This window comes from Toxorhynchites rutilus, chromosome 1, assembly GCF_029784135.1.
Source record: "Toxorhynchites rutilus septentrionalis strain SRP chromosome 1, ASM2978413v1, whole genome shotgun sequence".
In the NCBI taxonomy this organism is placed as follows: Eukaryota; Metazoa; Arthropoda; class Insecta; order Diptera; family Culicidae; genus Toxorhynchites; species Toxorhynchites rutilus.
In genome coordinates, this window is record NC_073744.1 from 31,857,170 (window position 1) to 31,879,964 (window position 22,795).

At 39.2% G+C, this 22,795-nt stretch overlaps 4 protein-coding genes across 5 annotated transcripts in view; 3 read left to right on the forward strand and 1 right to left on the reverse strand.

Annotated features, from left to right (window-relative positions):
* The window catches only part of LOC129764173 (uncharacterized), a 55,152-nt gene extending 40,640 nt beyond the window's left edge, over positions 1-14,512 (reverse strand). The window contains exon 1 of one of the 2 annotated variants that reach the window (XM_055763029.1): positions 14,356-14,512. The gene's annotated coding sequence lies outside the window, so the exon portion shown is untranslated. Of the gene's footprint in view, positions 1-12,452; positions 12,476-14,355 lie in introns of those variants that run through there. The other variant, XM_055763041.1, reaches the window with a different exon arrangement.
* On the forward strand, positions 182-1,994 carry LOC129764220 (probable cytochrome P450 304a1). The gene is made up of 3 exons (XM_055763084.1): positions 182-900; positions 986-1,257; positions 1,318-1,994. Exons 1-3 carry the CDS (start codon positions 251-253, stop codon positions 1,941-1,943), a joined length of 1,548 nt encoding a protein of 515 aa, XP_055619059.1. The 5' UTR covers positions 182-250; the 3' UTR covers positions 1,944-1,994.
* Positions 12,346-14,408, forward strand: LOC129764213 (probable cytochrome P450 304a1). The gene is made up of 3 exons (XM_055763078.1): positions 12,346-13,260; positions 13,319-13,590; positions 13,655-14,408. The coding sequence occupies exons 1-3, from the start codon at positions 12,608-12,610 to the stop codon at positions 14,278-14,280; spliced, it is 1,551 nt and encodes a 516-aa protein (XP_055619053.1). The 5' UTR covers positions 12,346-12,607; the 3' UTR covers positions 14,281-14,408.
* Positions 14,513-19,196: 4,684 nt separating the features above from the next.
* On the forward strand, positions 19,197-20,442 carry LOC129761712 (signal peptidase complex catalytic subunit SEC11A). Its single transcript, XM_055759451.1, has 3 exons — positions 19,197-19,401; positions 19,482-19,618; positions 19,689-20,442. Exons 1-3 carry the CDS (start codon positions 19,333-19,335, stop codon positions 20,035-20,037), a joined length of 555 nt encoding a protein of 184 aa, XP_055615426.1. The 5' UTR covers positions 19,197-19,332; the 3' UTR covers positions 20,038-20,442.
* Positions 20,443-22,795: the final 2,353 nt, after the last annotated feature.

A 22,795-nucleotide genomic window follows, 5' to 3' on the forward strand; every position in this document is an offset into this window, starting at 1 on the left:
TCGAGATAACGGTGAGCGTATTGCAATTCTGTTCACATCCTACATCCTCATACGTTTCAATTTAATCGGATAATATATGTTGCGTTTCTACAACGGTCGCGTCGTTGTGTGTGTTGTGTTGTGTTATCAATTAGGTTTTGTTTGACTGTTGGGGATCATAGCTATAAATAATCCCTGAACTGCTTCTAATACCGCAGTAACGGTCAGAAAGTCCGTAGTGTAACGTGCAATAATAAACAAGGTCGAAAACATGTTTGTAACGCCTTCAATTTTTCTGTGGTTAGTAGCCATCGGTCTGATCGTTCATATGTGTTACAAGTTCCTGTTCGGAAAACCACCAAATTTCCCCAGTGGACCTCCCAGACTTCCACTCGTCGGTGGTTACGGGATTATGCTTCTGATTAACTATCGCCATCTGCACAAAGCTGCCGCTAGGCTCTGCGAGTACTATAAAACAAGCATGCTTGGTGTGTATCTGGCCAGCTACGAAACCGTCATCATAAACGATTTCGATATTGTCAAGGAAGTGCTGAATCGGTTGGAGTTTGACGGTCGACCCGATCTGTTCTTGGCACGCTTGCGAGAGAAGCACTTCCAGCTGCGCGGAATCTTCTTTACCGATGGGCCGGACTGGAAGGAGCAGCGTCGATTTATTCTAAGATATCTGCGAGACTATGGCTTTGGTCGACGCTTCGAATTACTGGAAGCGGAGATCAGTGCCGAAATTCAGACACTGATCGAAATGCTCAGATATGGGGGCAAGTATGAGCACGAGAACGAGTTTATGAAAGACGGCTACGTCAAGTGTCCGCAAGTGTTTTTCGTGTGCTTTGCGAATGCCTTTCTTCAAGTGGTCAGCGGCGAGCGATATGCCCGCAACGAGGCGAAACCCGTGTTTGAGTAAGTGTGGTTCGATCTACAGTATTAAGTAGGTCAAATCTGTAATAAACATACAATAAAAAGAGATAATTATTATCATTTGTAGAGCTGGCAAGCACGCGATAACGTTTCAGCGTCTTGGAGATGACTTTGGAACAATCCTCAGTTTGGTCCCGTGGCTGAAGACCTTTTTCCCCAACATAACCAACTATAACAAACTTCGTGATGCGAGTATGGGAGTAAGTGAGTTCATCGAATCTGTCATTCAGAAGTATCTGGTGACCCATGATGAAAACCATACAAGGTGCTTCTTGGACCTGTACTTCAACGAAATGCGCAAGACCGGCTCGAGAAACGGCAATGGCTTCAGCTTTCAATGTTGGTTTAATTGTTTCTCTGCATAATATTTAGCTGTCATCAATCTATAATTTATTACAGACGACCAACTGGTTCTCGGAATTGTGGACTTTTTCTTCCCGGCAATCTCTGGAGCTACCACCCAAATCGCTCTTCTGTTGGAGCGACTACTCTTGCAGCCCGAAGTTATCGAGCGAATGCAAGCGGAAATCGATGACGTCGTTGGCAGAGGCCGTTTCCCTTCCCTGGACGATCGGATCAACCTGCCCTATACGGAAGCAACCCTACGCGAGGGAATGCGTATCGATACGTTAGTTCCATCGGGGATCGCTCACGTGGCCCTGGAAAACACAACACTGCGCGGTTACGATATTCCAAAGGGGACCATTATAATGCCGGCATTAGGTGCCATTCACAATCAGCCAGAAGTTTGGGGCGATCCGTACCAGTTCCGACCGGAACGTTTTCTGGACGTCCGGGGAAAATTGTCGCTTGCCAAAGACGTTTCCGTGCCCTTCGGCGCTGGGAAGCGACTCTGTGCTGGAGAAACGTTCGCTAGGAACACGATGTTTCTGATAGTCTCAGCGGTAGTACAGAACTTTAATCTGAAGCAACCACCCACCGATCGGTTGCCAGATCTCAGCAAACGGATGACAGGCCTGATAATAACGCCGCGGGACTTCTGGCTGAAGTTTGAACCACGATAGATGACGGTCTATAGTTTTTGCGTGAAAGTCAATAAATACGCAAGATAATAATTGTGTTTGTTTTTGTTATTATTTCAGCACAATCACATTCCACATGTAAGTCGGTTGTTTAGTGCACGAGGTAAACAGATATTACCGAAACAAATAGCGAATAATCGAGAGCTGTTTACAAACACGCAAACACCACACTCATTTGCCTTGATACCAGTTTCCAGTTCAAATTGCTGTGCATTTACAATAACATACATCAAGTAATTTGCAAGATCGTTTAAAATGATGAAACAGTAATTGGTCCGATCTCTTAACCCTTTCGTTGCGAGCGTCGTCTTTAGACGACATGAAAGTCATACTGCACATTGATCACACCAGCGCGATGTGTATTCCATATTCTTAAAATCCAAAATAGTGGACTTAATATTTTCTCAAAACTCCATTAATATGGATATTAAATGAAAGGGCTTGAGGGCTTGACTAGAAGAACTCAGTTGTTCATGAAAAATTCCTTTTACAGATATTATGTCGGTAAAGCGTGAGTACCGCCTTTTGATAATACATGCGAATGTAAGGGACGGTAGAGATGTTCACAGACAAAATCGACACAAAGCAACAAAAGTCAGACAAAAACCACACAATAGGTTCTCCCGCTCGATTTCTCTTCATCAACTTTTTCTTCAGTTAATAACTCAACTGCAAAAACGTTCCAATTTGAGTTCGCTATTGGCGATCTAACGTACAAATCTACACCTAGGCGGCGCTGCGGTGAAAGTGATGATGGTTTTAAATTTTGCCATGTGAAAATTTAATTTTGCGCAATTTTATATATAACATGTTATTTATTTACCAGTAGTGAAAACTATAAAAATGTTGACAATGGTTGAATTAAAGAAAGAGATTCGAGAGCACAATCAGACACAAGTAGAAAAATGCGATTCCTGCATGTGAAAACTACCTTGAAAAGCCCGGAAGTAAAATATACGTGATTTGTTTTTGAGTTTTAGGTTACATTAGCATCATTTTCTTAGTTCAAAAACAAAATCCAGATGTCTCACCGATCGTTTACGTTTTGCGTTAGATCGCCAATAGAATCAAATATATGAGGCTCTGACCTGTCTTCCGCATTGTCAAATACAGCTGGGAATGTATTTGCAGCTAAGTTATGACCAAAAGAGAGAGTCGATGTAGAGAAATCGATGAAATCACTTACACCCCTTTCATTTTAAGCCCCTCAATTATATATAATAAATGAATTTGAAGTTTGAAGCATAGAATGAAAATATGTATAATAATGAATTGAAGATTTTTCCGTCATTAATAAAATCGATCATATTAATGTGTTGTTGATGATCGGGACTACATTTGAGCATAAAATTTTGTGTAGAAGATTTATGTAGTGTGAAAACGTCCCGGAAAGCAACAATTCGCGAAAGCTGGCGCAATTAAGGTGTAACCACTGGAATTCCTGTTTTTGTTTTGTTTTTGGTCACAAGTCGGGTTGACTCCTTTTTTTCAGCCCCCACTTTCGCCTCCGAAGTGATTGGGAAGTGGGGAAACAATTGTTGAATCCAGTGATGATACCTACAGAATCACGCTGTTCTGGAGTTTCGCTGAAGTTTTTATGAAGCCCGTGATCGGGTGATTGTGGAAGGTTTCTTCTCTGTTGTTGACTGATTGCTTTCCAGATACTTGGGCACAGTCGTTTCTCGAGCCAGGATTTTGGCAAAAAGATAAACCCGCCCTAAGGTTGGGTCTCAGTAGCTGGGCAAAATTTAACCGCGGTGGTTGGTCTCCTCTATGGGAGTGGCGCATAAACCGACCACCTACGCACAAAGCCCCGGTCGCGACTGGCTCTCGTTGCAAATATTCAAACGAATTTCAAACCAAAGAACCCAAACATTATCATTTTACTCGCTGCGCCATCTGGTTGTAGATCTAACGTAAATTCGTCAATACTCTAGAATGCCAAAACTTCAGAAATATGAAAAATATGTTTTTTTTTCCAAATTTCTAAACAAAAATACTGCCTTAAATATATTTCAATGACGTATAACTACGACTTTCATTTCTATACTGGGATGTAAGTTCAAAGTTTCGAAAAGAAGAGTGTTACATCAGAACAACAAAATTTTAAGCGTTAATGCCTCCTAACCAGAGCCCTGGCAACCCTATGTCAACCAGTACAAAGTGAGCGTGGGCAGCATGAAGATAGGGCTCACGCACTGTTTATTGTTTGGAGTCAATATTGATGCAAATATGTTCAACATTTGCGATGGCCTGTGGCCAATGATTCCGATAGATAGTTCTTAGATGTTTGGATATCCAACCGGATGCTTTATTTTGCGATTAAAAAATATATTAAAATGATCGCACGAAGCACTTTATTTTAAAAGTTAGGTTACGATTTTTTTTATGCTGGCTACAAAAAGGCGGCCAACCCCTTGCTCCTAACCAACTTAACGAAATTATATAATCAATTCATTCGAAAGATAAAATGTCAACGCGTTATATACTTGTTAATTATTGATCCAAAAATATGTTTCAATTGCTTTGAAAACAGACTATTGGAATCACACAAATCTGTGTTTAATACAGGGTGTGTGACGAACTTTTGCAGTAAACAACATGTTTAAGAAAAATTGACGCCAGTGAGTCATACATGCGATAAATTTTTTGTGGTATATTTCCTTTCGTAACATATGGATATTGTAAATAATTTCGTTAAAAAAATCCCCTCTTTTTTCGATGACTATTGATAGACGCTTCCGGAAACTACCGCATGAACGTTTTAGCATGTTTCGATTCATAGATGTCATCATCTCTTAGCTTTGAGCGACTTAAGTGTTGTGTGAGGTATTCTAATGGTGTCCCGCTAGATGACGACCCACACAAAATAATCCAAAGGACCAAAGGACTACTAGGGAGACAAATTTCCTTCTCCCAAAACTCCGGAACATTTTCAGCAAGCCGTTTTTGTGTTATCTTCGTTTTTGTAAAAAGTTGATTAATTGTTAACTAATTGTTAAATTCAAAGCAATTGTCCGTGTGTCTGTTTTGGGCCTGCGCACTGCGTATTCACTGGAATTCCAGTCTTGCTTCGCGTTGATCAGGTGTTCCGATTGAGGGGCCTCAGCATGACGTACACTTTCGATGGTCAGTATTTCTTCCAATTGATCAGATGCTTTAGACCAGCGAGCCTCAACCCTACGTATTCGATCGATTGTTAGTCTTTTCTCCCGTTCATCGGTGGTTTCATTTCGACGATTATAAGCACGGCGTATTCGATCCATTTTCAATCTTGCTTTTCGTTGATCAGAGGTTTCAGTCGAACGGGCTTCAACTGCGCGGATTCGTATGGCTTCTAGTCTTGCTTCTCGTTGCTCGGCCGTTTCTAAGGCGCGTCTCGCCTTGCTCCTTCTCGCGTTAGCTGTAGATCGACCAATATTAGATTTTCGTCTAGCTGGCATAATTGCTCAAAAAATCGACGTAAAAAGTGCGTACAAAATATGTTTTAAAAAAATCTCGACCAGCAATATATTTTTTTTAAATAATCTCGACTTGTTCGACTGAGGGTTTTTGAAAATTCGCTGGGGAAAATAGAATAAAAATCGAAGCGTAAATTAAATTTGAGTCCAGGAATTAGTCAGTAATCAAGTTCTATGTGACAGTTTATTATATTTTACATGGATAGAAAACAATCGCTGAAATGGCCAAGAATATATCCTTGGAATTTTTTTTTTCGAAATTTCTATTATTTACCGAGTTATAGCCATTTTAATGACACGGCTCCTAATCTGATGACGCGATGACGCGGCTCCTAATCTAATGACTAAAAACTTTCCACGCGTTTTTCTCGAAACTGCAATTTTCCAAAGTGGCATGCACGATATCTCAAGTTCTACTGAGTCTATTTATTTCGAAGGGAAGTTTTGGCAATTTTTTGAACCAAAAAAAAAATTCACCCCCATTTGAAATCAGAATGTTTTAATATTAAAAGTTTTTCCAAAATTTTCGGTATTCCAGTCAATACTACATAAAAGTAGGTAATTAGTAGACCATTTTGCTATTTCAGCATCGTAGATTTTTTTTAGAAAAACCAAAAATGACATTTTTTTCCTAAATGGGTACTTTTAGGGTATAACCAGGGTTGCCAACTATAATTTTCAAAAATCAGGAATAATTGAAAATAAAAATCAGGAAGAAATCAGGATAGCTCGAATTGGGTGGTCCGGGAAGTTCGTGACAATTTATGAGAAAACATTTGAAACAAGAAAACAAACAAAGCACCATTTTTATAGACAGACATAGATCATTCAATTTCATACGAACAGATGTGTATCATTATATTTCACGTCCCTGACGGAACACAACGCCAATCCGATTGAGTAATTCTGGAAGATCACCCTGGATAACTGCGTGGGGGTGTATTATCGAACTTTGAAAAAAGCCCAGTTGCGAACAGTACTTGTGGGATTTTTCGACCGAAGTGAAAAAGCAAAGGTGTCGCCGGATCTTTCGATCTAATTTATCTTTTAATGAAAAGTTTTTGTGGAAATGTCAAAAAATGTATAGTCAAACGATTGAATGAGAGTCAAGAATTCGTGTTTCATATATTCAAAAAACATCAAGTAATTATTTGCATTCAAAATAAAATGATTTGAAACTGATATCGAACGTGCTCATTTGGTAGAGTATCCAACTTCAAACTTCGATAACGAAAATCGATACGGAATATATAGATAACTAATAAGTAAAAGCAAGAATGAGTAAGAGTGTACAAGTGCTGACCGGAGAGTTTTTTTATGTAGGACTTTGTGACAGTCCTCATCTTCAACCAAGAAAACTTCGACAGAGATCTTAGAACAATGATTACGGATTACTTTTCTAATTATGAAATAAAAAGTATATAAATCAGGAAAAATCAGGATCATTTCAGAAAATCGAGCAAAACTTAATGTTTGTCAGGTCAGTTTGTCATATCAGAAAATGTGATAAAAATTCTGGGAAATTCTGAAAAAAATCAGGAAGGTTGGCATCTCTCTGTATGACATGAAAAAATCACTAGCGTAAATTTGTTTTATCGTGTTTTTTCATCGATGCACCACTCGATTTTGACGGATGGTTGTTTACATCTGACATAAACATAATTTTCGTAGCTGTTTAGTTAACTTTTGGTGCGTAGTGACATGTTTGACACGTTGAGAAAGTTTCCTGAAAATGGGAGGAAAGCAAATCTCAACTGGGAAGTATGGAGTAAGCCATGGTGCGGTTCAACTGGTCATTCGGAAGCATCAGATGTTCGGCAGCGTGACAGATCGACCGGGAAGAGGACGAAAACGTAAGACTGATGCAAGAACGGACACGCTCATCATCCGGGAGGAAAAGAAAAACCAACGAACGACCATTCGGGCGATTAACGAAAGGTTGGTTCTGGACCTTTCCAATCGCACCATTCGACGACGCTTCCTGGAACGGGACCCGAAGGGCTACTTTGCCAAAAAGCGACCGATGATGAGCAACACCAACAAAAAAATCTTCAGTTTGCGATTGACCATGTCAACAAGCCGCTGGAGTTGGAAAACTGAAAAACTTAGCGCAGGTCAACGATATTATTACTAACAATAGTTACATCGACATTTTGTGCGAGAGCCTGGAAGAATCCATGCTGAAAATGGCTACACCTACACCTTCCAGCAGGATGAGAACCCGAAGCATAGGGCGAAAATAGCAACATTCGTCCGATCGGCCCGGATCTGGTGTGAACACCTCAAAGCCCTGAATCAGCCATGCCAGTAACTTGAATCCTATTCAGAATTTATAGACGATTTTGGACAAGGTGGACAAAACTGAAGTTTCGAACAAGCAACATAATTTTGCTGCGTTGAAGAAGGTTTGAAACGAGCTGGATCCTCAACACCTCGTGGAAAGTATGCCAAAGTTTTGTCAGTTGATTATCGAGGCCAAAGGGGATCATATTGACTTAATTATTTGTTTATTTGTTTATTTTTTTGTTTTTTAGTTTTTGAAATAAACCATGAAGTGGATTTCTTTTTGTGTCATACCCTTAAAGTGGTCATTTAGGAACAAAAGTCTTTTCTTGTTCTTCTGAAAAATAAATCAACGGTACTGAAATGGCAAATGGTCTGATAATAACCTACTTTTACGTAATATTGACTGGAATACCGAAAAGTTTGTAAAAAAAACTCTGATTTCGAATGAGAGTGGGCTTCTTTTGTGTCCATTACTGTATTAGAAAATATACGCTATACCCTGTCCCATGGCCGTTACGTTACAGCCGCAATTTTGTTGACAACCGCAAAATTCAACTGAGCTGGAGAGCTGTTTCAAACGATCCGCTCACTTGTATGAGCTTAACCCATTAACGACCAAGCCCTCAAAATTATTTTTTGACGAAAGTCATTGGTATAATTTTGATTATTGACGCTAAAGAAACTCCAATGTTCAAGAATTATTTTTCCCATCTTCCATTTTCCGGGAAATGACTGCTAGAGAAAATCGAACATTGACCGAAAACAGCCCTTTTTTTTGCAAGTGCAGACATACTGCGAACCAAAAACCACTTCAATTATTAACCCAGCAAACATTAAATCGCATAACAAGCGTATATATAACATCATATGCCCTAAAATTTGGTTGGCATATAATGCGCCTAACTGGCATATGCATGCAAAAGTGGAGGCCATATACATACATGGCAAATGCTTACCGAATTTGTTTGAATGAATATGCAACTTTGACCGGCTATAATAGCGATTATGTTGGAATTGAATTGCAATCTAATATGAATATATTCATGAATTGTCAAAGCACCAAATACGACTTTTGCCATACTCATATACGATTTATTACAGACATAGAAAAAAAAACAAATGGCGCAAAATATTTTCGTGAAATGTTTATTATAACCTCACGAATCGCCATTTTTATATATGAGTATTTATGTTCGTACAAATAATAATTGATTGATTAACTTATGCTGGGAGTGGAATATGAATGTTTAAAATGACACAGATTGATGTTTGGTGAAAACTGCTCTGATGTGGGTTCGAACTCCGGTCGTCTGGATTATCATCCACCAGCTATCTCGCGCGGCTATCTGAAATTTAATTCAACAGCAGTTAAAACTTTCGAGTGCATCAGCACTTCATTGACATTTCAATATGATGTAATATGCTCTTTATTAGGATCTAATATGATTACTGTTTCATGATTTTCTTCAGCATGCAACACGATTTACTACAGTACTGAATCGATTTAAATTATACGCTTATACGACACATAAACTGCATCAGCGTAATATACGCATATGATGCGGATTAAATATATTTTACGACAATATACATAATAAAAATTATGTTTCTTATACCGAATTGCGACTTAATTTGATAATGGTATATAAAATCGAGTTTTTACATTTTATGCAATTTCAAATATACACGATACATACTTTGATTGATATTATATGCGATTCTGATTTATTCGGATTTCTTGTAAGACTTGGCACGTGCAAAATTATACGATTTAATGTTTGCTGGGAAGTATAAACCTTATTTCACCTTCGGCAGGAGGCTCAATCGTATGATTTTTGGCCTACATCACCATGTGTGTTAAAGGAATCAAGGAATACTGTAGAAAAGTTAACATATTTTTGTTTTTTATTGAGTTTTTATTTATTGAAATTGTGAACACCTTCCAGGTGTTTTTTATCAATTTTATAGCCCAATAAAGGTATACAAAATTCAATGAAATAGATGGTAAGCAGTGTTGCCACACGTACAGATTTATCTGGAACGGTACAGATTTTATCAGGCCCAGGCCAAGAGGATATGATCCGCGAGTCAAGATGTGTCGCAAATTTAGCTGTCATTGCCAAACTAAACAAACTGCTCGGTGAGCTCAAGGCAGATCTATGTAACAAGGTGCGCTCATCCGCTAATCATATTTAACTCGAAACAATCGTCAAATTCGCGAAAATTTAAAGGCAGTTTTGCAATCTTAAAATTTGAATGGAGATTCTTAAGTTATTCGATGACTTAAAACACGACGCTCTCTTAACCATTTGGCTACATATTTCACAACACACAACATTTACAAAAACTCGCCATTATAATATAAAATTATCATCACACACAATTCCAGTTCAATATTACGTAATACTGTATTGCATAGAGTACATATTCGAAATAGAAAAGTAAATTTTCATTAATTATTTTTTATTTTAGAAATGTGTTAATGTCATCCTGTAAGTTCATGGCTGTAGGGTGGTTTTCACATTTTGACCCACCTGGCAGTATGTTAAGCGCCTTGATTTACACCAGCTTGAGAGTTTGGCAGTTCTCACGTCACTCGTCGCAAATTGCATTTGCGACCCGGACATGTTTGACGCTGTCAAATGCTGTGTATTAGTATATGGATGCCCTAAGGGTGGATTTTATCGTTATTTTTGATACAGATTCTGTACGGTACATGGTACAGATTTTCGTAAAAAAGTACAGATGTGTACAGGTTTTTCCATTTGTGAAATTTCTCACATTTGAACAAATCAACATTGAGGTACATGACGACTTTCACGTCGCAGTATCGCTTGGTGCTGCTGATCATAAAAGCGTTTACAATGCAGTTATTGATCAGTTTCATAAGGACGAAATTCCTTACAAGGATGGTCTGAATGTTTTGCCACAGATCAACAGATTGAATCGTTTGTTTCAGACTGAAAAACCTGAATTCACGATGCTACATGAAGAGCTGAAAGATTTTTATTTGATCATTCTCACTAATATCTACGAGGAATCTAACGTTGTTTTAATAACCAATGCTATTAAATATGAAGATCATTTGAAAAGCGACAAGAATTTTCGGTTGGAATAGCAGCAGGAGAAATTATCAGAATAATGGACAGAGAAAGGTAGATAATTTCAAAGGATATTTGTTTTTTTTTCCGTGGAGCTAATCAAACAAATGAGACAAAGATTCGATTTTGATGATTCGACGCTCATGTCTATGACAATGTTAAATCCCAAAAACTTTTCCAATTCGACTAGCATTAACGTTGAGTTAGAAACGTTTCCAGGATTCTACAATGGAAATGTAAAAAAAGATAAAATTACTCCGTAAGGAAATCGCAATTTCAGAAAACGAGCATGTGCAGGGTTGGTGGACAAAAATTTGATGCCTAAGAAGAATTGACGGTCGCTCGCCTTTTCGGCGCTTCGATACCTTGTTAATAACGTTCCCAATATGCCTCACTCCTCAGCAACTGTCGAGCGATTTTTTTCTAAATATAATCGGAACAAAAATAAGCTTTTAAATCGGGTCTTCAACGATACGATGAACGCTATATTGAGATTAAAGGATTTGGTCAAACTTCGTGGTGGCAGTTCGAAAATAAAAAAAAATGATAGTGTGCAATCAAGATTCAAAAAAACAAAAAAACAAAGATTTAAATGTGATGGTAAGTGGTAGCTAAAAAATTAAGCTATCTTTTGGTGCAAATACATTAACATATAGTTGCTTTCCAAAGACATGAAAAATTATCAATGTTGCTATTCGATTTTTCGAACGCTTGGCACAAAATGGGTTTACGGTTCTGAGCCGCTCACCACGATAAGCTGATTTGCCCATCTCTACCCGTAGAAACTTCATGCTGAATGAAATTTCTGATGATGAAAAATAAAGGTAAAAATAAAAAAATATTCTTATCGCAAAATATAAGAATTTTATATCGTCTCGATTAGCTAGCCATACATTGGTCATATTCAATTGTGCGTGGAAATAAACGAAATTGCACCCAGCACATAATTTTGCCTGGAAAGAACCGTCATATCGGAATGCGAACATCCCAAATTCGTTTAGCACGGGTACAGTAATCGTCCGATAACTGGACCTGCTTCAAATGAACTGCTTTTTAGTTGAGTGAACGTTAACTGGTCTGTAACCCAGTTAAAAAACTGCAATGTGTTAATAATTGACCTCACATTCATTGTAAAATTGTACTGTGAGGGTTATTCGAATGTTATTTGAGATGTAGATGCTTTGATTGAATTACGGAAAAATAATTTCCCCAGATATATATTTCATATATTTGACGCACTCAATGCAAAACTTCCAAACCATTTAGGGGAAACCTTTTGTTTCTTGAACCATTAGTCGTTACCGCTACACGAATGTTCTTTTACACTAGATATTTTCTCAACTCATTTTTGGCAAATCACATTTTGAGACAATTCTATAACGAGCATTCTAATCATCCACATACATCTAGCTTATCAGTATGACCCAATTAAAAACACTAACACTATGTCCGATCCCACTATCTACTAACGCACGTCATTATACCAATTGCATGCATCTAAATAGGATAATGGATGCCTTGTTATAAACAGCCATAACAAACAAAAGTCCACCTTAACTCTGACACATTTAAAAACACACTTATCATTAAAATAATCAACGCTAATCTCACGTTCATCTCCCGATCGGTTGCTTGAATCGTACCTTATCGGAAAGCGATAACAAAACTAAATTCGCGTGTGTTTGAACAAGCCATTTAGTATGCTATAAAACAGCCTCCGGTCAAGGGGCGCAGATTTAGTCAGTCAATAAGGCGCCATCGGTTAGCTTGTGTTTGGGAACCAACTGCTGCTGCAACAATGTTGCTGAACCCCAGCATCGCACTGTGGACCGTAGTCGGCGGGCTGCTACTCTATCGCTGTTATCGCTTTCTGTTTGATCGGCCACCGAATTTTCCCAGCGGACCACCTCGGTTCCCGCTGCTCGGCGGGTACCTCGTGATGCTGCTGGTCAACTACAAGCATCTGCACAAGGCGGCACTCAAGCTGAGCGAGTTCTACAGGACAAGCATCTTAGGACTTTACTTGGGCGACTTTCCTACCGTCGTCGTCAACGATTTATGGATAGCGAAGGAGGTGTTGAACAGGACGGAGTTTGATGGGCGATCGGATTTATTCCTGGCGCGCTTGAGGGACAGGAATTTCGAAAGGAGAGGCATTTTCTTCACCCTCGGACCCCACTGGAAGGAGCAGAGACGTTTTGTGTTGCGACATTTAAGAGACTTTGGTTTCGGGAGGCGGTTCGAAGAGCTGGAAGCGGAAACACAGCATGAGGTGACTGATTTGCTAGAAGTGATAAAATATGGTGCAAAATTCGAACACGAGCAAGAGTTTGTAACTGGTGATGGGTTTGTGAGATGTCCGGATGTGTTCTACGGTTGCTTGGCGAATATTTATTGCCAGGTCGTTTGTGGTGAACGATTCCAAAGAAAGGATATGGCTGTGTTATTCGAGTGAGTGGATTTTATTTTCGATGCAATGTAACTATTCTCAATGTTTTTGATTCACCAGAATGGGCCAGCACGGTCTAGTTTTTCAACAAAAGGGCGACGATTATGGTACTATACTAAGTTACCTTCCATGGTTGAAAGACTACTTTCCCGAAACTACCAACTATCGAATTTTGCGCGAAGTCAATCTTAAGATGAACGATTTCATCGAACAGTTATTGAACAAATTTCTGGCATCATACGATGAGAGCCATATTCGTTGCTTTCTGGATCGCTACATACGTGAGATGAAGGAATCCACCCCACTACAAGGACAATCGTTCACATTTCAATGTAAGTTTTCAACACAAAACGGAAAAATAAAATAATTTCCTCTAACAATCCAAATGTTCTACAGACGATCAACTGGTTATGATTCTGTGGGACCTTCTGGTGCCAACCGTATCCGGTTCTGCAGTTCAACTTTCGATGCTTATCCAGCGGCTTATTTTGAATCCCCGGGTAGCCACGAAAGTCCAGCAAGAACTGGATGAGGTCGTTGGTCGGGGTCGTCTTCCCACGCTCGATGATCGCATACTGCTCCCATACACGGAGGCAACGTTGAGGGAAACTTTGCGCATCGACACTCTCGTTCCGTCAGGAATAGCACACATGGCCATGGAGAACACAACCCTGCGAGGCTACGATATACCTGAGGGGACATTTGTTATACTCGGATTGGATGTGATCCATCACCAGAAGGAGGCTTGGGGTGATCCGGAAAATTTTCGCCCAGAACGGTTTCTCGATGAATGTGGAAAACTTTCACTCGCTAAAGATATCTCCGTGCCATTCGGAGCCGGGAAGCGACTTTGTGTGGGAGAAACATTTGCGAGGAATACACTGTTCTTGATGTTTACAGCAGTAATGCAGAATTTCACCATACATCAAAGACCTAAAGAACCATTGCCCGATATTGGCAAGCGAATAACCGGGGTGGTGACATCAATGGAACCGTTTTGGATTAGATTTGAGCCGAGATGAACAGTGCATAATATAGACGGCTTTGGACGTTCAGAATTATCACATCATTACAAGTATACTGAAAATAAAACTCACCTTAGAATATACCGCAATTACAAGTACATAACATTAAACATATTTGCTAGGAACATACACCGTTTAACTTTATTTAAGAATCACTCACTGAACACAAACAAGAGTTTGCATTATTTGCAAATGAAAATAAATAAAACGTCAAACAATGCAGTTGACCCGAGTAAAAATTATTCGTTTATGTTGTTCGCACACTGGTACGCTTTTGTCCTTTTACAATTGCATAAAACTGGAGCAGAAATTTATAATTTAATATTTGACGTATGTATAAGAAAATTATTTTGTCGACAACTAATCATATTGCGTGTATCACATTGCCAAAAGTATCATGCATTTGTGTTCATGATCAATGTATGTAAATATTTTTCGTCACTGTCACTTCGCCTTATCTCTTCAACTATGTCGTTCTGTTTATTTCAAAGGCCTGGGGTGACATTGCGCATTTCGAAACGAATGATTTTTGTTCGTTTCGACTACTTTTGCCATTATGAATTTCGAAGCGAGCTCGAAACGAGCGAAATGAAAAAGGCAGTAGTAGAGTTTCGAGCAAAGTTTGACATTACGTAAAATTGTGTTCGAGCATTTTTTAACTCGAAACGAGAATGAGTACCATCAATACACCGGATATCTTGAATTTGTCGAAGAAATTTTGCTTAGTTTCATTAAACGATGTATCCAATCCGATCCATTTTTCGCAAAAGCTTCTTTCCAGAAGTGACTTCATTTCATTGAACACTGATGAAACCGTTGGTTGAGCTACACCAAGTGAAACAATTTCTCCTTCATTACATTAATTTGGTACGACCAGAAGCCAGAAGATTCAAAACGGCCGCTAATTTCAAAGCTGCAGGAGTAGCAGTGCTTCTGAAAGTTGTTTGAAACACGGTTGTATCCGAAATATTTTTAACTGCTTCTCGACTAAGTCTAATATACTGCCGAAACTTTATAACGTATATAAGACAAACTAACTCATTTTCACTTAGCGAAAGAGAGTCACTTTCATCCCTCAACTCCCGCCTCTGTGGAATAAGTGTATTCTCTTCTTCACCATCGCCATTGTCAAAAATCATTTCGCGATTTCTTCTTGTTAATCACAGTTCTAATATATTAGGCTGTCAAAAAAGTCCTACGGTATTTCCGCGAGGTGTTGTTGTAAGCGCGTAGTTCTAGTTGTATTCATTGTATCGAGTTATACTATAGCTTGTTGGAAAGGTATTATATAGTCCTTGACAGTGTTTTGTTTGGTTAAGTCGTTCGTGAGTTATAGTGTCGTAAATATGGAGCAAAATAAAGAGAAAATCCGACATATTTTACAGTACTACTATGACAAAGGCAATAATGCATCTCAAGCTGCCAATAAAATTTGTGCAGTTTATGAACCCGATACAGTTTCCATTTCAACGTTTTCGTTCTGGTGTAGAGGTCGTCGAAGATGCGCCACGTTCCGGAAGGCCTGTCGTCGAAAATTGCGACAAAATCGCTGAATTAGCCGAGTAAGATCGGCATAGTAGCAGCCGTAGCATCGGCCAAGAGCTGGGGATAAGTCATCAAACCGTTATTAACCATTTGAAGAAGCTTGGATTCACAAAGAAGCTCGATGTATGGGCGCCACACACGTTGACGCAAAAAAACATCTTTAACCGTATCGACGCATGTGAATCACTGCTGAATCGCAACAAAATCGACCCGTTTCTGAAGCGGATGGTGACTGGCGATGAAAACTGGGTCACCTACGACAACGTGAAGGGCAAACGGTCGTGGTCGAAGCACGTTGAAGCGGCTCAGACGGTTGCCAAGCCCTCATTAACGGCCAGGAAGGTTCTGCTATATGTTTGGTGGGATTGTCAAGGAATAATCTATTATGAGCTGCTTCCCTATGGCCAAACGCTTAATTCGGACCTGTACTGCCAACAACTGGACCGCTTGAAGGTAGCACTCATGAAGAAGAGGCCATCTTTGATAAACAGAGGCCGCATTGTCTTCCATCAGGACAACGCCAGGCCACACACTTCTTTGGTGACGCGCCAGAAGCTCCGGGAGCTCGGATGGGAGGTTCTTTTGCATCCGCCGTATAGTCCGGACCTTGTACCAAGTGACTACCACCTGTTTTTGTCCATGGCGAACGAGCTAGGTAGTCAGAAGTTAGCCACAAAAGAGGCCTGTGAAAATTGGCTATCCGAGTTTTTTGCAAATAAGGAAGCGAGCTTCTATAACAGGGGTATTATGAAGTAGGCATCTTGTTGGAAACAAGTCACCGAACAAAACGGCGCATATTTGACTTAAAACAGATGATTGTAACTGATTTTATGAACAAATGAAAATTCAAAAAAAATACCGCAGGACTTTTTTGACAGCCTAATAATATCAAATTAAATTTGTTTTTCGACATTGAAATTGGCAATAGTCGTAAAGTTTACTTTGTTTAAGGTGGCCGTAAACTGTTTGCCCGGAGGTCAAATATTTGTTATTTTTTGACACATAAGGTTTGATTTGATATTTGTACAAACACTATTTTGTTTGCCACTCTTTAATTTTCAACAGTAGTAAACAATATCAAACACCGAACATGGAAAAAATCAACTAAAATATTCAAGGTTACCTAACCATGTACCGACAGGTTCGAAGAACAGACTGAAAATATTTTAGGCATCCAATAATTGAATTTTTGCTTGTCGTGTTTTGTGTAGAATACATTTGATCAGTACACGTTGACCAAATTTTATCTGTCAAAAAGAGTCAAATATTTGGCTTCGGTCAAACAGTGTATGAGCACCCTTACAAACCCAAAAATTTGACATTTCTCTTCGAGACAAATTTTGCTCGAAATCTAATACACTGAAAATAATAACTCGAAAAAGATACATAATACTAAGATCAATTCGATTCGAGTTTGAATTATCTCGAAACGAGTTACTCGTTTCGAAATGCACAATGTCACCCCTGGATTGACACAAAGATATTGTAGATTTTCTTGACTGTTGGATGCTGAGGTCATTTCAGCTTCCTATTTTAAACGTCGCTTCCTACGAGGGGTGATTAAATTCATGGAAAACTTCTCAGATCGCCCTTGTAACTTCGTTTCAAATGTCAAAACACAAATTGAAAACAAATCTTTAATAAATTTAACTGCCGAAATAGTTCACAGTATTAATGTTGAACTACAATGAATTTCCATAACATTAACAGCTTTCCGTAAGATGGATGAAATTCCAAACCATTTCATTGAAAGGATGCTGGATACCATGATTTGGAGTATCGATTCTCTTTTGTTCAAAGATTTCATATTCGTTTGTTTCTTACATAACATTAATTGGACCCTATTTTCAAAAGAGATGTGTGTGGAAGTACGTTATCCAAATTACGCCAATGTATATGGGAAATTTGCAAGGAGATCGGTTCTTTCGAAGTCATTTTTAAACATGTTGAAGCGCCAGACGCCAGACGCGACCGATATTGGGAAGAAAATTCTTTTGAAACACGGGAGGACGAAAAAGCTATTGACGAATCTAAGTTAGATTTATAACCAGATAGCGTATCGAGTAAAATGATGATTTTGGTTTGAAATACGTTTGAATTTTTTAGAAAAAAAATCGAGGGGTTGTATCCGAGATACGACCGCAATATTTTTTTTTAATTTGTTGGTTTATCATTTCGGATATTATTTGCGAGTAATTCGAAACTTCATAAATAACTCTTTAGTAAAAAGTTTCGGAGACCCTTAAAAAGTTTAATGGTTTGTGTGGTTATGTAGAATCATTTTGAGAAGCAAGCATCGTTTTTCCTTTTCGAGAGCATTGCACTATTTAGTCATATGTCGCCATTTGTTTCTTTATGTCAAGGCACGCATTGAACTGAGTATTTAACGAGAGGCATCTTTCGTGTATCGCCATTCATAAAGCATCAAACACGCGTCTAACAGATGCACATAGATGCAGCGATAAAAATGAAACATCGCGAAAACGACCGTTTATGAAAAATCGTTTCTCGTCTCTCGGTCAAAACCGTCAACAAAGCTAGAAGCTTGTTGCATCAGAACAGAGCCGATGCGTACGAGAGCAAATACGAATAGCAAGTAAAAGTATCGAAGGTGTGCTATCCGCATGTACAGCAAATGAACAAGTTCTATGTTTCGCGCAACGAAAACAAGCAACACATAAAGCCAAACAGTGATAGCTAGAAGCGACCTATAATCATTTGCACTCTTCTCTTTTTTCACATGCTTTACCATGGCTCGGATGGTTGTGTTAATCGCAATGCCAAATGCACTTCAAGTGAAATATTCGCTAGTGTTCACAGATCGAGGGGAAACATAAAACACAAAACGAGCAGAATAAGTGACCTTTGTTGTTTCGGGCACAGAAATATTCTGAGAATTTCCCTCAGAGGAGATGCAATACTTATACGCTAGCGACAGCTTATTTACTATGAAGTTTACTTCGCAAATATTCTCTTTTCGGTTTCCAGGAAAATGTATCTCTAAACATTCATTCCGTTTCTTCCGTTGTGTATGATCTCTCTATTTGCAAAGTCAACTTCGTCGAGAAACAAGAGATGATAAAGGTCCCAGTGAGAACAACTTATCCTATCTTTCGATGTCTACTTGGTGCATCTGGCTTTCCGAAGGCTTTCCAAGTCATTCCATATGCATGTAATATTTTACAAATTTATGGTGAGCTGATTGAGACTCCGAAGTGCAAGGCAAATACTCGCAAATATATTAGCAATATAAACGCACATTATAATTTGACAAACAATTTCACCGGCTCGACCCTTGTTTTGCCTCTGCTTTGTAATATTTTATGGCTCACTGCCATAAAACATCACACAGCGACACGTATGAGCTGTCAAAAGAGAACCGTCTTCGTGTTTGCCGTGTTTGCCTCTTAACCGAATAGGACACGCCATCGTTTGTGCTTGTTTGTGGAAATACTGCCTAGTTTTTGGTTACGGAGTGTTTCGGCTACAAAAAATAGCATAAGAATGGGCATGCTGGAATCCCTGGGCGTCGATGGGCTGCTGAGCGATGTGCAGCGGATGGATATGCGACAGGTAAGTTAGGCGTGTTTGCATTTTTTTTCTCCAATCGTTCCGGCTGCTTTCATTGATGTTATCTTTCGTCAAATTTGCAGTTTTTCTTCCAAGTGCTAAGTTTTGGAATGATCGTTTCCTCGGCACTTATGGTCTGGAAGGGGTTGATGGTGGCCACGGGCAGCGAATCGCCAATTGTTGTAGTCTTGAGTGGCAGTATGGAGCCTGCTTTCCATCGGTGAGTTTGTGCCCCGGTATTTCTCGTTTTCCCGATTAGAGTGATTGTAATGGTTCAATAACACTTCCAGTGGAGATCTTCTGTTCTTGACGAACCAGGAAGAGCCAGTTCGTGTGGGTGAGATCGTTGTGTTCAAGATCGAAGGTCGCGACATTCCAATCGTTCATCGCGTGATCAAGTTGCACGAGAAGAACAACGGAACGGTCAAGTTCCTCACCAAGGGTGACAACAACTCGGTCGACGATCGGGGTTTGTATGCTCCAGGACAGCTATGGCTCGCCAAGAAGGACATTGTGGGTAGAGCCAGAGGATTTCTGCCATACGTTGGAATGATAACAATTTACATGAACGAATATCCCAACCTGAAGTACGGAATTCTGGGATTGCTGGCGGTTTATGTATTACTTCACCGGGAATAAATCTAATAGCACGGATCGATGTCGTTCTCTTCCAATTCAGGAGTGACAAGAGGCGTATTGGTAGCTTAAAAGAATGCGTGGGGAGAGGAATGCGATGAAACGTACCGATTTTCGTGGTAAATAAGTTGCATTTGAAAATAGAGCAAATTAACAATGAGAACATGAAAAAACGAAAATGTTCAACTTAATTAATGCAAAAATACAAAACGAATTTCTTGATAATCTGTGACTTTGGTTGGATGAGTAACTGTTTGAGCATACATCATTTTCTTCAACATTAGTATTTCGCACAATTCAAAGCCCATCAAATCATTTTAATTAATAAACGGTTTTGTTTTGCCGAGAGTTATACAGAAATATACCAATATTCATTATTGCTAATCACCTCCGAGATTCAATTTGAAATGCAATGTCTTGATATTTATACTGTGTAATTCCACAGTTGATTTAATGATTATGTCTAACAATTAATAATTTTGTTCAATGAACTCAGATACCTCACCTTTCCATATACTAACCTTTTTTCTAGCGTAAACAAAGAGCTCTTTAGGCCGAGGTGACACTGAATCGGAGTACGCACGAAAACTTGGTTGTGCGATAACTGACAAACAATTTATTCAACAATTTTTGTTCGAAACAAGCTGGCGAAATCGAATGAAGCAAGTGGGAAGCAATGTAACCTTACCAATACATTTCTATGTAGTTGTTTACTTCTCACGATTATATGCGTTTCGTGCAGCCTTATTTTCGTAAGAAGCTGCAGGCAGTATCACCGTGGCCTAAGGCGGCGGTTACACTCCGAGCAAAATTTCGTAGTTTCTAAATCGAGATAATGAGCCCTATTATAGAAATCGAGTCGATAAGAATTTTGCTCGTTAGCTCTATTTTACGATTATAGATACCGAGCAAGTCGATAGCATCAACCGAGTGATAGCTATCGGTGCAACTGTCGGAATTTCCCGAGTTGATTGGTTTGCTTGTTGGATATCTTCAGAGAATTATTTTGTTTTGGCTTACGCCACTGATATTTTCCTATGGGAAAAATTGGACTATGGAATTCCCTATGTCCTTCTGGCATGAGATAAGACCTCACAAGAAGGACATAGGGAATAATGCATGTATAAAAGAACGAACCTTTTTGCTGAATGAAACACTCTCAATCAGGCAAACGCAGAAGCGTCGCGGAAGTATCTCACCCCGAGCACATTTTATCAATATCACATCCACGAAGGACAGACCACGAGGAGCCGTAAGGACACCAGGAAGAACATCGCCAAGGACAAGAACAAGGACGAAGCTGTGAGAATCAAAGGCCGAATCATTTCGGCAAGAGATCCGAAACCACCCAATCCTCCTTCCCCTTCCCATTATCTTTTCCATCTGCCCCGCCCGGCCAAAAGTCCAAGTGACGCGGTACTACTGGATCACACCAGTAGGCGCATACTTGTTATGTGCTCTACGTGATCTGGCCTACCAGAAAAGCGTTCGGTATAGGGCATTCCTTCTTTTTATAATCTGCACGACCACATTTGGTGGCTCCAGAGAGAAGAACTATTCCTCAACCATAAAGCTGAGCTACAGCCACAAACGGTGACACATCTCGATGTTCGATTCAGCCCTTTCGTCAAAAAGTACAGATTGGTACATATTTTTTCAGCGTGTGGAGATTCTTACATTTGAACCAATGAATACATATCGAGGTGGAGCAGTAGGCGAAGTATATTTGTATTGGCAAGCAAAATATCGTGTCGTGGTTATTTGCATTCAATATGGAATGTATATGGAAGAAACAAAACAAGGTTCAAAGTACTCACGGTTGCATGATAGTTTGAGCCGAAATTCTCATGAAATCATTCAACTGATGGTTTTTTTAACAGATTACAACTGTATTGTGGCTTATTTCAATTATTTATGTAGTAAAAAGGTCCAGAAAGCAGTCGTATACTTAATTATCGAAAGCAGTAACATTTTCGGTGAAATTTTTATTAATTGGCGTTTATTTTCTCACAACATACACACCGACACTGAGAGCCTTCAAAACATCAACTTCGTAATGTTAAAATAATGAAAGTTCGTTTGTTTCTGTGAACGATGGCGCATGCAAATATCAATTTTATCCATTTTATCCATTTTTCGACGTGATTTCACAAATATTCACTGCACGCTGTCACATTAACTTCATATTCAACGGGAACTCTTAAAAAATGTACCTTTTTAATTGAAACAACACTTTCTGAAAATAGCCTTTTCACATGGATGTGATAGGCAATCAAATATAAACACAACGATTGACGTCACTATTTGAGAAATAGTTATGGCAGCGCATGCTATATCGCTCGAAAAACCACCATCTTCATTGACTTTTTTCCAGGATATTGCATTTGAACAAAGCTACGTTAATGTGAAGGGAGAAGGAAGCCACAAGTGGCTGCCACAATGACACTCATTTCTTTCATCTCCCTCCCTTACCTCTCGCCCTAAACTCAATAATTTTGCGAAATAGTGTATAGAAAATGATCGATTTCGCACACTTCCCATCAAGTAAGGGGCTGTCCACATACCACGTGGACAGAAAAAGCATTATTTTAGACTCCCCCCTCCCCCACCGTGGACAAGCGTGGACATTTTCATACTCCTACCCCCTTTTGACCACGTGGACATTTTTCCTTTTTTTTGTTAAAACAATTGGGGAAATAACTGAATTGCGCCTAAATTGCATTTTAACTCCATTTAAGTTTATTTTATTTCAAATTTTACT

Bases quoted from the DNA above. Each gene is read 5' to 3' on its own strand.
- LOC129764220 (XM_055763084.1), top strand. From the start codon at position 251: ATGTTTGTAACGCCTTCAATTTTTCTGTGGTTAGTAGCCATCGGTCTG. The intron at 901-985 runs GTAAGTGTGGTT...TATCATTTGTAG, and splicing joins GAGGCGAAACCCGTGTTTGA to AGCTGGCAAGCACGCGATAA. The intron at 1,258-1,317 runs GTTGGTTTAATT...AATTTATTACAG, and splicing joins CAATGGCTTCAGCTTTCAAT to ACGACCAACTGGTTCTCGGA.
- LOC129764213 (XM_055763078.1), top strand. From the start codon at position 12,608: ATGTTGCTGAACCCCAGCATCGCACTGTGGACCGTAGTCGGCGGGCTG. The intron at 13,261-13,318 runs GTGAGTGGATTT...TTGATTCACCAG, and splicing joins GATATGGCTGTGTTATTCGA to AATGGGCCAGCACGGTCTAG. The intron at 13,591-13,654 runs GTAAGTTTTCAA...AATGTTCTACAG, and splicing joins ACAATCGTTCACATTTCAAT to ACGATCAACTGGTTATGATT.
- LOC129761712 (XM_055759451.1), top strand. From the start codon at position 19,333: ATGGGCATGCTGGAATCCCTGGGCGTCGATGGGCTGCTGAGCGATGTG. The intron at 19,402-19,481 runs GTAAGTTAGGCG...TCAAATTTGCAG, and splicing joins AGCGGATGGATATGCGACAG to TTTTTCTTCCAAGTGCTAAG. The intron at 19,619-19,688 runs GTGAGTTTGTGC...TAACACTTCCAG, and splicing joins ATGGAGCCTGCTTTCCATCG to TGGAGATCTTCTGTTCTTGA.